We start from the raw sequence: 16,860 nt of genomic DNA, 5'->3' as shown, positions 1-16,860 counted from the left end.
TAACTATGCGATAAAATTTATCCTGTCATAGAATTAATCATGCGAATAACAAAATAATATTCAATCAAACAATTAATTATTATACTTAAAATTAAGTCTATTTCTTTCATTTAGAAATTTTATAAAACATTTCTACTATTTACACATTTTCTTTAACTCTCATATTATTCATAGATTTTACAAACTAATTTTTATTGGAATTATTTATTGCTAAATTTAGTATTTACTAACTATATTAAATATTAATATGAGATTTTTATGACAACAAAATTATGAGAAGCTATTCTAGTCAATATTTATTAGAGTTAAAGATTAACTAATATATAATCTAAAATATTTTTTGTTTACAATCTAAATAAATTTTTACTAGTAAAATATTCTTGTTAATATTTCATAAACATTTATCTACCCCAATAATTTATTAAACATGTAAACGTCCACTCAAATACAAATCAACAATGCATCATCAATAATAATTTCACAATCAAACAGTTGCTAAACGATCATAAATTTTCACAGGGTATAACACTAATCATTCCAACACAATCGGACTGAATTTTAATATAAACAAAACTAAAAATAAATTGACAATTTAACAGCAGGTCATCATCTTCAATAAACTTTAAATCTAAGTCTTAACTCCATTAAAATGCAGATTAAAGTTTCGGGTTTCCGAAAAACTATCTCAAACGCGATTCTAAGTCCGGATAAGTGTTGTACGGTGTCCGTAGATCGCCGTGGTGGTTCTGAAATCTCGAGGTAGCATCCGGCGGCACTTCAACAAGGCCCGCAGCGGCGGTGTGCCCATGAAACTTACGGTGTGCACACACCTACGGTCACAACTCTCTCTCTCTCTCTCTCTCTCTCTCTCTCTCTCTATTCTAGACTCAACAATAGAATTGGGAGTGAAGTAATATACTGGTGTTTAATTTTTGAATTTATGTAGGTATGTATAATGAGAGAGAATAAGATAGTAAGAAGGTGAGAGGATAAGTGTAGAAGTGGTGGAATGAGGAAGGAGAGTGATACTGATAATGATAAAAAGATAGGGGACAAGTGTCACATTTGGGGGAGTTTTCAATTCTAATGTATGTGAACGCATGTATGTACATGGTGAGAATGTATCTGGACTCGTGTATGTATAAGATAAGAGAGAGAAGTGGAGAGTTAATTTGAATAGAGTTCTACTTAGGGTTTAAATAGGAAAGATAAGAGATGAATATGAATCACTGATTCCCTGTATATCTAAAGTTTAAATACATATCTTATACAATAGTGCAAATAATATCAATTGTACACATAATAATATATTGTAATTATTCAATCTAATTAATTATTGAATTAGGAATTTAACAATATAAATTTGTATTAAAAAAAATTGGGTCGAAATTCCGGATCGTTACAACGACAGTTAGTAATTAGACCAAGTTGGAACAAAATGAAACTACAGTGTGTAAATCGAGCCAATTCAAACTGCAGGGACCAAATTGACACAAATACTAAACTAAAATGATCATTTCGGTTTTTTTCCCTTTATAAAAACAGTTATATGTGGATTTTATGAAAAACTGTTTGGATCAAGCACTTTTCGATCATATTTTTAGCTGATTTCTTGAGAGAATCCTGAAAATCACATTCTGAACACATTCAACAGTTCGAATCATCAAAATTTGATCGAAAATGTGAAGTCCATACTTAAGCTAAATAAGAACTCTCTTACAAGAAGCTTAGTGATATATTCTGTATTCCTCTCATTGAGCTGGACTGCTTTTTTCATCACTTGGTGGTGGGTCCCTACATGCACCTTTTGTAAGTTGTAACACAAGCTGTGAAGAGAATGTGCTGAGCTAAAGGGTTGCTGTAATCTGATTTTTTCTCTCTACATGTGATGTACACCACCCCCCCTTGGATAGAGATGCTTCTCAAGAGTATGACTGATTTTGCCTTTTACAGCACAAAAAAATTCTGCAAATTCTTCTACCCACTTGTGAGGTACAGCTCCTCCTTTTATGGCCACCTCTCTCTCTCTCTCTCTCTCACCACACGCACAAACATGCAACAAAATTTTCCAAACCAAGCACCTTCCTCAAATGGAAATAAAGCATCTTTTCTTTGATTTAAGTCCATCTCCTTAAGGAAATGGACGGTCCTTTCTGCTTTAACGGAATCTTGACACCTCATAAGGCTCCGTTCAGTTGTCGGGAACGTTGTGTGAAAATTTGGTTTCCAAGAAAAGTGAAGTAAGGTGAAGTAAATTAAGGAAAATGAAATTTATTTTCCTGTATGTATTCTCTCGACAGAAATCTCGCGGGAAAATAAGAATTTCTTCATTTTGACAAGACCTATTTTGCAGGGAAGTGTTTTCCGATGGAAAAGTTGAAACTGTGAATCCTACAACTTTTTTGATAACTGAACACACAGAAAACTAGAGGAAAGTTTATTTTCCCATCATTTCCGATACTTTCTATGCAACTGAACGGAGCCTAAACGACAGAAATGAAAAGGCTTGAATAATTAGGCCATTCCATTTGAGTTCAATATGTTACTTACAAATTAGAATCACGTCACTTTGTTACACCATGTCATTTCGGTGTAAGAAATCAGAACAAATTGAAGTCGCGGAGTTAAATTAGTCCAAGGAGGAAGAAGAAACGCATTGTGGAAAAAGAGGGATCAAATCGGGAGCGGAGCCAAGATAAGTACGTAGTGGGGCCAAATATCTAGAGCCGTTAAAAATTCGGTCGAGAAACTATTGAGGTGTTTATGATATGTGTGGGGTTCGTTGCGTCAAAATCTAACTTCTATTTGATTTCAATAACTTGACCCCACTATACTCGCATCCTCTTTCCGCCCTTGGATCAACTGTTCGTCCTCCCATGCTTGAGATAATGTTTTCAGATTTGAAGATTTATAGGTGGAGATTTATTTCTATTCGTATTATATTTTAGATTTTGGTCAAAATGTTATGATTTTTCAGAGTTGTCCCAACAAGAGGGTAGAGCAAAAGACTATAGACTGAATCTTTTGGGGGAAAAAAAAAGAATCAAAAGATGGAAATAATCTTTAAAAAATTTCTCTCGGAATTATTTCGGTCTGAACTTTGTTTAACTTTTGCTTATACGGAGTAGTTTTTTCATTTTACTTTTTTGATTTCTCCAGTAAAGACAAATCGTAAAAAGCAAAAAATAATAATAATAATATGTCGACGCAAAACTAACCAAACTTTAGAAAAGATGTACCGATTGATTAGCCACTTAAGCGATTGACCGGTTTAACATTTTGTGTGTTTGGGTCGAGTTTGACAGCATACGCAACGGATCTCATCTCTGTTAGTCTACATTTTAATATTTTTATGTACTTTTTTCAAACCAAACTAACTAACGTGGTTCAATAAAGACTTCATTAACTTATTTAATTATGAGGCGTCACAATCTCATTTAGAGGAATGGACCAGTCTATTAATTCCATATATTCACAATCTTATTTACCGCTTAAACTGTGGTAAAACATGATTATGCGTTAATATATACTTGCACGACACGATTGGCATGTCTATCAAAAACATACGAATCTAAAATAAAAAATAAAATAAAAAAACTTTATACTCGCCCTTGTTCTCCCCGGAGAAACAAACATTCTCGTTCGACTGTCAACACGTCGTTACGCAGAAACATATTTGAAGACAGAGAGAATCCCGTCTGGCAAATGTTCGATCCGGCTACGTACGCGGCCCCGGTGACACGGACCGATGCCACTAGCTGTCCGATCTCTTAACCTTTCTCGTGGCCCATTTTTTGAAAAGTTACATCTTAGAGAGACAAAGGGGTTTAAATGGAACATGGTGGGCATGTGAATGTAAACCGAGATCATGTGCCATCCCCATGTGGATTAATCCTTTCGTTTTATCTGGCACTAGCAAAGCAAAGCAAACCCACCAAAAAGTCCATCTCTTCTTTTTACTCCATGTGTTTTCTTTTCCAGCAGTTCTCTTTATTTATTTTTTTAGAAAATTAATTATTGGAGTAGTATTTATTTATTTTTTATTAATCTCACTGCCTGAAATTGAAGTATTAATTTGTGGCTGGGCAGCAATGGGAATTAATAATCAACATTCTCCTGGAGCCCACCACAGAGAATTTGTCACTTCAACCCATCGATCCAATGACCATATAAGTGTTAACCACGGAATTAACGGTCAGGATCAGTTGGTTTTCATTGAAGGGGAATTCTTGAATGTGACCCCGTTTAACTGGTCACACTAATAACACTACAGTGCCAATAGGCCCAATATGAGTACTGTCATACCATCAAGTTGCATAACTACCAAGTTTTTATTCATTCGGACGACCCTCATAATGCTCTGTGATCGATCTGTCCCTTTGAGAGATAACTGGTCACTGCGCATCACGTGTAAGCATATTAAAACGGCTATTGCAAAGACTGTAAAAATCAATGCAAGGTCTGCCAAACTGGCCCGAAATGCCTTGCATTACTGCTTGCATGTGTTCAAATAAATAACCTCTTTTCCCATAAAAATAACTAGACACATACACACAAATAAATAAATATATATATATATATATATATATATATATATATATATATAGAGAGAGAGAGAGAGAGAGAGAGAGAGAGAGAGAGAGAGAGAGAGAGAGAGAGGTGTGAGAGAGTAATCTATATGTCAATGATTAGAAGATGAAGCTAGCTAGGTTATTGGGGCAGGGTTGGGTTGGTAATTAAACTTTTGGGTCCAATGCAAGTTACTACTCTAGCTAGCTACAACGTTCCATGCATGTGCAGAGATTTAAATACATGTTCCGTTGAGATGATTACAGGACACCCAAAATAATAATACAATAATCCAATGAAACAGTGATGGTGGTGGAGGGAGTGAGTAGTACTGTTCTGATCTCAATTTTGAACTTTGTGTGGGCCTCCGATAAAACCCCTACAATAAAAAAGTACTCCTACTGTAAATAATGAAGGGAGATAACCCAAGCCACAAGCAACCGGAAGACTGTAAATTCAACCCAAAACGGTTGACCAGGTGGTCTAAACCTGATGTTTAGGTATTTATTTCATTCTAAGGTCTCAAATTGATCGATTTTTCTTGCCAATAGTTCTTGGGGCCACGGGCCGTCTCACCTCCATGCGTAAGTGTATGAAACAGCTGTGAAACGGGTTGTAAGAATTAGTCCGAGATGCGCGCAAGCTGATCCAGAACACCCTGCATTGCCAAAAAAAAAACTGTAAATTCAATACGTGCAGTGGCAATTAATTTTAGTAATTTCCATTTATAGCACCCTATTTCTTCCTTCTTTAATTCCTTTCGTTCTCTTCCTGTCATGCATCCCTTTTTTCCTCTAACGAGTGAGTGAGTGAGTAAAATTGGGATGATCGTTAATACACACGTTATTTGTGCTGTAGTAGATGAAGATTATAATGCAAACTAAATTGTTTCATTTGCTTCCCCGTAATATAGGATTACAATATATCCAGCGACAGACGGAAGGGGTACGGATCGATATATGGAGGCCACAACACCCCTTAACTTTTAAATAATCTTGGTTTTGTACGTTTACTTCGATAGTTACAAGAAAATTGTGTGATTCAATGTCTTCAACTTGATAATTTAAAAAAAAAAATTAGACGGACATAATTTTACTTTAGTCCCTTTAAAAAAAATTGAACATTCTATGTGGCTCCCATCTGTATATTCTATGTGGCTCCCGTCTGTATCTAATTCTAGATCCGCCACTCCCGAAAAACATGTACATATTTCTCACAAAAATTTCTTACTTGCATACACAAGATCTACTTCCAATAAGATTGTCCCGTCCACAAAAACGAGAACTAAAATAAATACCATTTTATCAAGAAAAGTTCAATTTTTTTTTTTTTGACAAATTAAAAAAACTGGTTGATATTTAAGTAACTAACGGCAAAAGATTTGAATTTTGTTGAAGTTCTCATTTAGAACTACCATTTTAGTTTTAGGAATTCCCATTTTGATCCGGACAATCCTTTTGGGACGGAATGGTAAAATGCAGTAATTTAAGCCATGGACTCTTAAAGTGCATGCATATTATAGTATATCGAATTATACAATAAGTAGTCACTATTGATGAGCCCTGTGTGGACCAAACGAACCACTGATAAAAGCCCAGTTTCAGCAGTGTCCCCCATGTCCATGTGACTGCCAATTGACAGCCTACATTTGAGAGAGAGAGAGAGAGAGAGAGATAACAAAAAATAAAGCCAATCCATTACTTTCCATGTCCTTATCTTCGCATTTTTCTTTGTTACCCAAAGTCCACTTCACTGACGTGAGACACTACATAGATAAGCATTTGTACCCAGACTTATGGTGCGTTTGGCTAACAAAATTTATACTTCGAACTTTTGACAATCTGGACATAACTTACCACTGAAGTTGGTTGCAGCAACGGCTGTTCTGAATGTTTACCAAACCATAGCCAAACGGTACTTTAAGTACCAAAGACAAGGTATTAATCACCATTGTTTATAATTTTGCAATGATTAAACAAGGAATGTCGACCATCTGGTAATCCCCAAAAGCAGCACAAAGAAATAACAAAATGAGATACTTTGAAAAGAAGGGAAAGCGAAGCCGGAAAGGTGAAGCGACAGAAAGATGCATACATCCCAGTGGCAGAGTGTTTTTGCTTTGGAGGTGATAACCTATTGACCTAACATGATTGCAAGTGGGACCCTGCAAGTTAGCGGTGGGATTGGTCTCTAGGATTAGTCGACGTGCGCATCAGCTGGCCCGGACACTTGAGTTATCAAGAAAATGTACTATCAGCTCTAGTGTGTTTCGTGTTGTACAGTTAACTCCACGCGACCAACTAGAACCGCAAACCAAGCAGCATATATGTGTTCTAAGACATGAACTGTAGTGCCAGTAGCAGAGTGTTTTTGCTTTGGAAGTGATAACCTATTGACCTAACATGATGGCAAGTGGGACCCTGCAAGTGAGCGGTGGGATTGGTTCCCAGGGTTAGTCGAGGTGCGCATAAGCTGGCCCGAACACCCGAGTTATCAAGAAAATGTACTATCAGCTCTAATGTGTTTCGTGTAGTTAACTCCACGCGACCAACTAGAACCGCAAACCAAGCAGCATATATGTGTTCTAAGACATGAACTGTAGTACCAGAAAAACAAACGGAATTAATGTAACATGAAATTTGAACAAGTTGTCGAATGGGGACAAACAAAGCTTGAACCTGCCTTCTTTGTTTTTAAACAACTTAAAAACTATCACAGATGATAAGGCAAGACGGTTAATTCTGCATTACAAGAAAGGCCATGGAGTTCAAACGTGATGCAGAAGCACTGACTGTCATGCTCATGAAACAGAAGGAACTAAATATGTCTTGCAATCCTTGGCTACGAACCTATTTCCAGAATATTGATAGCAGATAGATACCAATTCAATTACAATGACTTGTGGATGAAGTTTTGATATGCCTGAGTAGTTTTCCGCATGTTACTTGCACTGATCATTGAAGTGAAAAAAAAAAAAAAAAGAGAGAGAGGAAGATTCAACCCTCCCAAGTCCCAAGGTCTAAGTCATGCTGATATAATAGAGTTTCCTTGTTCCATATCATGTAAATCAAATTCTCATGACGCGAAATCATCAATGTATGAAAAAAGAGGGTAAAAAAGACTTTACAGTTGATTCAATAGTCAGCAATAACACGTCACGTCCAATTAAACATGGACTGCTGTTCTGACAGTTGAACATAGGTACCGGGTATGAAAAACCACACGCATTACCTTAACCACACATGTTATGTTTGTGCTCATTTGCATTGTTTACGCTCAAAAGCAGCCTTAGTTTGTCCCAGTGATAATGGTCAGCAACAAGAATCCTGCCATATTCCATCAAGAGAAATATCTAGATTTAAAGAGAAAGAAGAAATAAGGTATCGTCTTGCCCAGAGAAATTCCATTTCTTTCTTTTCATATCTAGCATGCAGAATCATAGACACAAGGATATCAAATGTTTTCCAAAATAGGTAATAATCAATATTCCAACAGAAATAAATAAGGAAACACGGTTATATACGATTATTGCATCGCAGGTGTTCAAACTATTGTAGTTCTGTTGTTTCTACATAAAGCCTCAGATATTCAACTCAACTTTAACGTACGAGAACAAAACATTGAAGAGAAGAATGTGAAGGAAGGAGCAAACATGCGAGTAAATGAAACAATGTGGATAACCGACTCATACCATCCTACTGAAGAAAGCACCTGCTTTATGCCAATTGCATGGAAATGACTGCCTAAATCCAGGTTTGACACTAAAAATCATCATGAATCATGGTGAACATTGTCAGCGTCAATTTCACTATGTGCTCGAATCTAATCGTAAGTTCCCAAGGACGTCAATTTCTCCATGGGAAGGTAAGTTCATGTTCCCATCAAAATCATAAACCACGAAAACGACTTATAAGTTGAGAATCATCAAGTAGATAAGGCAACTGAGCAAGACAGAGAGGTCAAGGATGTTGTCGAAGAAAATATGCCTCCATTCCCAAATTACTGGGAATCAGTTTTTGGAAATACAAGAACTTATTGAACTTAAAGGGAATTAGTTTTTGGGAAATTCAAGATTTTATTGGCGCTCCTCCTAAACTGTGTATTTACTTTCATTAAGTCTTTGAGTCCAACTCAAAAGAGTGAGTGAAAGGCATCACACCAGAGGTTGACTGAAAATTACCCCCAACGTTGACTTATTGAAAATAAATACACAGTTTAGGAGGACCGCCAATAAAATGTTGAAATAATTGCATCCCTTGAAATACGTCCAAATATGTTCAAAAAAAAATGTACGTTCGAATGAGAACAGAAATAGGTCTATCCTGTAGCCTGAAAGATACAGCTTTTCATCATCACTGTTTCAAACAAACAATGGATATCCTGGCATGCATCCTGCATAGAAAAGCACAAAACAACAAACTACAGTATGTATATAGCCAGATTAGGGGGCAGGGCGGGGGATTACATTATATTCCCAAGCGATTATCAAACAGTTAGTATAATTACTAACATCGAACTGTGAATGAGAATCTATTACTCCGTATTAACTTCAAACAATGTAATGTGGATATTTCTATTCCCACCAGAGAACAAGGTAAGTATATTCAATAGGCTGAGAGACATCCACGCCCGATCTTGTACATAAAACAAAGACTTCAAAAAACCCAACCATCCTACCGGGACATCCAAGGTAATTGCATTTGCATAGGAAGCAATCTTATACGCCTAAAAATAGTACTTCAACTTTGATTACATATAAACTTCTACAACACATGGCCACTTTACAGCAAAGCCGGTAAGAAAAACCTTCACCTGATGCTATGGTACTTTGTTATTTCCAGCACTATCATGATGCGTTGCTCTTGTTGTCTAGGACTGATTCTTCTATTTAGCTTCATCATTTTCAGTTTCGTAAAATTTAAGTGCTTTTGGTATGATAATATTGGTACTGACCAATATGTTAGGCGTTCTTGCCAGTGAAAATCTGATTTCAATCTTTCTCACAAAGTCGCTAATCTAAAATAAAAACAACAAAATGAAAAATGTAAAGCAGTTCTGGATAGATTTTAAGCTAGCCTTTCAGCAACCACACTACCACAACTAGATGTGCTATTGTTAAAGAAAGGAAACGACTGGATTGGCAGGAAGTGTTGATTATGAATTTTAGTAGAGAAAAGTACATGAATAGAACTTTGTTAATAGTTGTGCAAACTACGCGAGTTTTTCTGGTTACTTAAAAAAGAGAAGTTTGCTAATTGATGGAATGTTCTTTATCATGCCCCCGCCTATTCTTTCTTACAGCCACTAACACAAGCACTACTACTCCCCCAGTAGGCCCCCTCACATGTTGTTCCTTCACACGTCCAAGTACATCGAAGCTCAGATTATATCTATAGAAGCACCATCTTACCATCCCCACTTTAAGTGATAGGTTGCTTTCCTTATGCTTGTTCTTCTACTGGAGGTGATTCTCCTCCTATAATGTAACAATTGGCCGCTCTATGATACTCAAAACAATTAAATTCGCGATAGTAGTTGCAAACAGGATGTCCAAAAAGCAGGAAAACAATATGCGAAAGATCCTATGACCATCAGACATACCAGTTCTCAAAACAGTAATCTGGTCTATTCAAGTCAACGTACCGATATTTTGCAAAAAAAATTTATGGATGAGATGTGTCGATACGGGCGAAGCAAACCGGTTAATGGTGACCCTTGGCTTTTACTGGGGGACTTGAATTCTGTCAGAGCTCATGCTGAAAGGGTGGATTCTTCTTCTTTTGATATGGCAGCTGCGTTCAATGAACAAGCCATTGTGCAGTGATTTTTTATCATACTTTTTGGGTGGCAGAGTACGAACGTATAACACCATATGCAAGCCAGGAAGGGAAGAAGAGAAAAACAAGTTGATGAGGGTACCCATATTTTTCCCATGAAGACAAACAATATAGCAACAAATTGAGCCTGAATTGATTACTCAGAAGTTACAGCTAGAAAGCCAAGGAAGGAAAACGCAGCATTAGGCAAGAAAACTATAAGAGAATAAGGATCAGAAGGAAACAAGGAGTTTCTACCAAAATATGCTCTCCTGAAGGCAATACCATTTCATTAAAGCAAAAACAGAGACAAACGACAGATTGAACTGTCTATAAAGTACATCCACACGATGCTATAGCCAAAGGTATCGACAAAACACCTAAGATCAATGGCAGCTTACCAAACACAGATAGAACTTCTGTTGCACACACGCAGCAATTGCTAGTAAAACTAGTTTAATTAGTCCCTGTCAGAGCCATCTCTTTCTGCTTCAACTCCAATGTCATACGCTCATTCTCAAGTCTCATCCTCTCATTCTCCATCCTCATCATTTCCAACTCCCTGTCTCTTTTCCTGCAAAACCTCTGCCACTTGAACCTCTCTTTCTCCAATTCCAACATCTGCACCTGAAATTGTATCTTCTGCTCTTCTAACTGCAGCGACCGATGTTTCATCCACTGCTCGGGCAACGGGCTCCCTTTCTCACCCTCAGGTAAGACTGGATTCATATCTCCTTGAGCATTTTGTGTGTGGGAACTAAAACTCTTGTTACAGTCTAAAGAAATGAAGGAACTCCCTAAACCAATATCGTCATTACCCTGAGACTGTTTCATTCTCTTTGTAGACCCATCAGCCCCATACATTACCAATGCTCCTCTGCGGTCCCCATGCAAAGCATGAGTTTCCTCACATTCATCACGATCGTCCATTTCTGCATCTTGATCATCCTCATCAAGATCATCATGTGGGTGCCTCCTCCCATCATTGTTCTCATGATCATCTCTACTTCTGAGAGCCAACCTTAGGGAACGCTGCAATTCAGGATCATGGGGGAGGTGCAAACGGTTTGCATTATGGTAAGAGCACATCTCTTCGTAAAACAACTGCTTTGAGCTCAGAATTTTCCTAACCTCCTCCTTTTCTTTCTCCTTTAAATGATCCATCATGTCCAAAAGTTCGGGCCTTTCAACAACTTGGCAAGAAGTACCCCTCCCAAGGATCTCATTAAGTCTCTTGTACCTTTTGTTCAGGTCATTAAATTTATCTTCACACTGCTGAGGGGAAACACAATGTCCCCGTTCAGCCATGACCTTTGAAACAGATTTCCACTTACCTTTTTTCTGCAAATGCGCATATTTTCTCCTCGACCCACTACCATATTCAGCAGCTGTATCCTCACCTATGTAAGAGACAGCAGTAATCAAAAGCCTCACCATTTTATCTGTCCACTTCACACGCTGCCATGGCATCCCCTTCTTACCTCTATTCGCATCATTGTGACCATCAGCTAAATCTTCTGTAAAGCTGGGTTCATCCTCGTCACTTGCAGAATTCTTTCCTCTCTCTCCTCCTCCTTTAGGGAAATCTGACAATGAGATGGCCTGGTCATTTTCTTGCACACTTCCCATGGTGAGGGGAAAATTCTCGTGAATAGATGGGTGAACCATCAATCCTTGCCTAGGAAGAGAGTGATGATGACGCTGTTGTTGATGATGATGAACTCGCATAGACCCTTGCAAATCAAGAGACCCGTAAGAACCACCACCCGGAATCATGTTCCCAGACGATAAATTTCCTTCCATTTCTAGCTTTAAACAGTAATACAGATTCGACCCTCGAACCAAAATCGATCAGAAACCCTAGTCCAACAGTAAATTTTCACTCAACAAAGATCTTCTCTCCAAATTCTTATAATGAAACTGTTTCCCTAAAAATCCATAATTGAATCAGCACTTGTTAATCCATGGAATCCATTTTCCATAGACTTCTAATACAAAACTTCAACTTCGAAACAACCAAATCAAAATCACCCAAAACCCAATTTAAGCAGCACAGCTTTCCATACAAATCCAGATTACATACACAAAAGCACAATCATCAAAGACGGAGAGAACCCACAAGTAGATTACCCAAATCCACCAAATTAAACAAACCCAATACCATAACCTAGAGAACTGCAATTACATAAAGAACAACTGGGTTCATCAAGAAAACAGCATAGCAACTTATCTGGGTCGAAAAGTCAGAGGAATGAGGAGCACCCATAAAGCCACAGGAGACCCTCCTGCTATTTATCCGAGAATCTGGCATCCAAAATCAGGAAAAGCGAGTATGGATGTGGAGGGTTAGACAAAATTAAGGAGGTGGGGGTTGTATAATAAGCAAAACAAGGGTTTAGCATATTCAATGAAGGGAAGATCTGGTGAGGGTACAATTTGGCATGCAGTGAGATCACACACGGTTATAATAAAATAAAATAAAAGATCACACTCCCTTCTCCAATAGGGAGAGGCTGAAAAGCTTGTAGCAAAAAAAATTGTTCATTGTTAATTGATGGTATGCACATTGGGAAATTTCATGTTTGTGAAGTTGACATGATACCAAACATGGGATTAATCCTAAAATTTACTGACAGAACCAAACATGGGATTGCCCCAGTATTGGATATCCCGATATTAATCTTGCGGAAATCAAACAGTGTATAAGATTCACGACTAAATTAGTACCAGGACAAATAGTCTAGGATTACTAATCTCAGGATTCTTAATCCTATTTGTTTAAGTCCCCGAATCAAACGAGGCCTAAAACTCTTTAGTAGGAAACATTATTTGTTTCGTAAAAGTTGCGTCCGTATTTTTCCGATCACACAAATTTATAACATGTATTGGGCCCCATTTTGCTAAGTTCTTATATTTTAGGTATTTATTTTTTATTTTACGAGACGAAGGCGAATCATTCTCTCACATCACCTTTAATTTAAAAAATAAGTCCTTCAACAGAATGGGCCCTAATAAAACATGGGAGTAATTGATAGTCAACATTATGCGAGGGAAAGTTTAAGTGACGTGATTGTTCATGATAATTAAAAAAAATTACATGATTGGATCCCAAAAGTGTTTATTGGGGAAAACAATTGTCTCGATGCATCCGTATCTACTTTAACAACACAAATGTGTAGTTTTTATTGTTAAATTTCTAGAAGGAAGAGAATTTTCTTCAATCCTAGAACAAAATTGAGTCTTATATGCATTTGTGCTGGGGTGGATTCAATTAAGGCACAGGTGGGTCACGTGACCCATGACCCACCTGATATTATCGGGAATATTTTTTGTGAATCGAAGAAGAAGTTAAGTAATATATATAAAATTATCGAGAATATCTCAGTTTGGGCATCTTGTTCCAGTGGTATAGGCTGGCCCTTCTACACTCGCAGTAGCGAGTTCGAAACCCCACATGATCTTAAATGGTTTTATTTTCGTTTTGACGTTGAAATTGAAATTAAGAAATTATTCAAATCGTTGTTTTGATATTGAAATTAAAAAACTTATTCAAAAGCGTGCGGCCAACGGGAGTCGAACCCCATCCAGCAAATGCTTAGGCGGACATGGTCCACAATGCCATCAAATACAATTTGACATACCCATCAATGAGTGGACTAGTATTTTGTATTTTTTTTAAAATACAAAACACTAGTCCACTCATTTTTTTAAAAGTTTACTGTATGTTTAGTCTTCACCTGTCACTAGCGTGTCTTTATTATGTAATAGCGACAGCATAGTTGTACTTTTTATACTATTATTAATGCATTTCTTGCTCTTTCACAAAAAAAATTCAAAGTTTTGTGCTCTATAAAGAATGCTTGAACATTTTCTGTTCTCGTTATAACTTTTTTCTGAATTCATGTTCTTGTTATATTAGATTATGAGAATTTTTATCAACTTTATGCTCGAGAAGTGACCCATCTGTATTAGATTTCTGGATCCGCCACTGCATTTGTGACCTTTTTTCGATCTCACTTGACATTAAAATTGCTAAATTTCATCTCTCTTGGAGAATATTAGTGATACTAAAAATTAGGTCAATCAGGTCCCAAGTAACAATGGAATTGATGTGGGTACACAATACACTAGAACTGAGTCTTAGATGCATTTGTGACCTCTTTTCGATCTCACTTGATGATGAAATTTGTTCATATTTATATCTTGTCAAAAATATTAATCATACTAAAGTTCCATTCTGCTAAGATTTTTATTTTTTAAATACATTTTTTCGATTTACGAGACATGTCATTCCCTTATTATGCATCACTTTTAATTTAAAAAATAAATACTTATAGCCTAAGAGCTATGTCAATCGGATCCCATGTAACAATAGAATGTGTTCAGATACGCGTAAGCTGGTCCATGTACCTGGTTATTATAAAAAATGATTGGGCACGAGTCTAAAATTTAATACATAGTTCCTGCCTAGTATATTAATTTCTGAACTCATGAAGAAAAAGTAGCACTTTTGAAGAATCCAAGTTCACCTGCACTTTTCGTTCACTTTCTCTAACTTTTTGGTGTTTATGGACCAGTCAATTTTGGAAGGGTCGAAGGGGCAGGAGAATAAAGGCACGCCAATGGACAAACAAAAAATTTGAACTCACTTGTGTACTTTTCAACTGCCTGTCCAAGGCCAGAGCATTGTTTCGGATTCGGATGTCTTTTCTTTCAAACAAAAACTTCATCAAATTTTAAGAAAGTTCACAAGAAATGTTGATATTTCAAGAAGATTTTTTTTTATAATCCGAATCATTCTTCTTTTAATAAGTCGCTATCTTTTTAATCAGTTCCGTGAAAAATTAAGTGTTTGGATGTAAGTGTCTAGTCTATTCGAGTGAAATAAAACTTCTTTTGAAACTAGAGGTGGCCCATGCCACATTCACCCCAACTGACCAACTAGCTCCGCCCTTGCAGTTGAACGCAGAACAAAAGCCTATTGTAGGTTTTCTTGTAACTATCGAAGTAAAAAGTCTTAAGTAGGATCATTGCGGATGGAGTATAAACTGTTTCTCAGGAAGGGCAAAATGAGGCCCTATTGTAGGTTTTGTTCTCACTTTCTATAGATAACCCCTTGCATTCTACTAGGCCACACAAAAGCCTTCCCAAGTTCATGTTGAGATCATTATTGTGTTAATAAAATGTTGCACAAGGAAGAACCAATTGTTGATTATTGTAAATTATTAACTTTTTTTTTTTAAAACCAATGATGGCACTGGCCCATGAGAACAACTTGTAGTTTTGTATACAATGAATGGGGAAATTGCCAGAAAAATCTGAATACCTTTTTAAGCCAAGTGGGAATTAAGAAACCTATTTTGCCTTCCAGTAATAAAATAGGAATAAAAAAAAATAGTTTCATTGGTAGTTTTACCAGTGCTACTTTGTAGAACTATCATAATTTGACATCATGAGTACTTTGATTGCGGAATTGTCAATTTTTCTATTTTACTCACTAGATGCCAAACAAGATAGTATAAATAAGTCAAATGAGTCAAGCAATAAATTGCCAAAGTTAATATTAAAACTTAACAAAATTAAAAAAAAATTGTCATTCTTGATTTATTTATCAAACGAGCTGATCTCGAACGAGTTTTAACTTCTTTTTTCGGCTCAAACAAGTTTTACTTAAGCCGAGCTTGAGTAATTTGAATTTTTTAAGCGTCGTATATATGCTCATCGAGCTGATAAATTGTTCGAGCTCTGTTTCAAAATAATGAACTTCAACACGTATTCATGCTTCATTTGTTCACATAACAAACTGATTCCGAACAAGCTTTTAACGAGGCACATAGGAGCTCAATCTTGGACAGCTTATTCGTTTGAGTCCTAATTTGCCAAATACCAATCCTATCAGTGGAGCACATAAGGAGAGAGGTAGAGGCAAAGCGTAAGCAAGCAGTATGCATGCAAGTGTGACATTCCCAAACCTTGTCTCATGAGGCATAAAAGTTGGCAATGCAGAATTCTAGCATCTCATTTGGCATGCCAACAGAAATGCCCTAACATGCGAATCCTATGAGATGTTGAAGAGTTTCTATACAAAGGAAAATCAGGATTTTATCTAGGCCCAAAGTCAAACATTGTTTGTTTTTTCTCTGATAACTAGATGTCTGGACCAATATGTGCGCACCTCATCTAATTTTGAAACTCTCAAGGTAACGACCAGACAAACTCTCCAGTGACTCCAAGGTTTGAAATGTTTGACCTCCGTGGGATTCGAATATGCGATCTCACGGAGGGTAAGCATTTGTTAGATTTATCAATAAAAAATATATATATTTGAATATATATAGAAAGCCCACTTGGCCAAACCCCTCGGGGTTCAAAGTCGAACATAGTCAGATGCAATCTATTGTAAATTAGGGAGACAAACAATCTTTTTCAATCATTCCGGGTGCAAAGCACAAACCCCAGGAGACTGGGTTCGACT

General features: G+C 36.8%; 1 protein-coding gene across 2 annotated transcripts; it reads right to left on the bottom strand.

Moving 5' to 3' along the window:
* Positions 1 to 7,560: 7,560 nt before the first annotated feature.
* On the bottom strand, positions 7,561 to 12,895 carry LOC131307785 (uncharacterized). 2 transcript variants are annotated; one of them, XM_058334473.1, is made up of 2 exons: positions 10,787 to 12,895; positions 7,561 to 7,921 (listed from the first exon to the last, which is right to left on the bottom strand). In XM_058334473.1, the coding sequence occupies exon 1, from the start codon at positions 12,186 to 12,188 to the stop codon at positions 10,842 to 10,844; it is 1,347 nt and encodes a 448-aa protein (XP_058190456.1). In that variant the 5' UTR covers positions 12,189 to 12,895; the 3' UTR covers positions 7,561 to 7,921; positions 10,787 to 10,841. The 2 variants fall into 2 exon arrangements, with proteins under 2 accessions (XP_058190456.1, XP_058190455.1); XM_058334472.1 differs by having other exon boundaries at positions 7,561 to 7,895.
* Between the last annotated feature and the right edge of the window lie 3,965 nt (positions 12,896 to 16,860).

Source organism: Rhododendron vialii, chromosome 11a, assembly GCF_030253575.1.
Source record: "Rhododendron vialii isolate Sample 1 chromosome 11a, ASM3025357v1".
In the NCBI taxonomy this organism is placed as follows: domain Eukaryota; kingdom Viridiplantae; phylum Streptophyta; class Magnoliopsida; order Ericales; family Ericaceae; genus Rhododendron; species Rhododendron vialii.
The sequence above is the reverse complement of the archived record's forward strand: the minus strand, read 5'-3'. Positions and strand labels throughout refer to the sequence as shown.

Excerpts from the sequence above, each read along its gene's own strand:
- LOC131307785 (XM_058334473.1), bottom strand. The coding sequence starts at position 12,188 with ATGGAAGGAAATTTATCGTCTGGGAACATGATTCCGGGTGGTGGTTCT.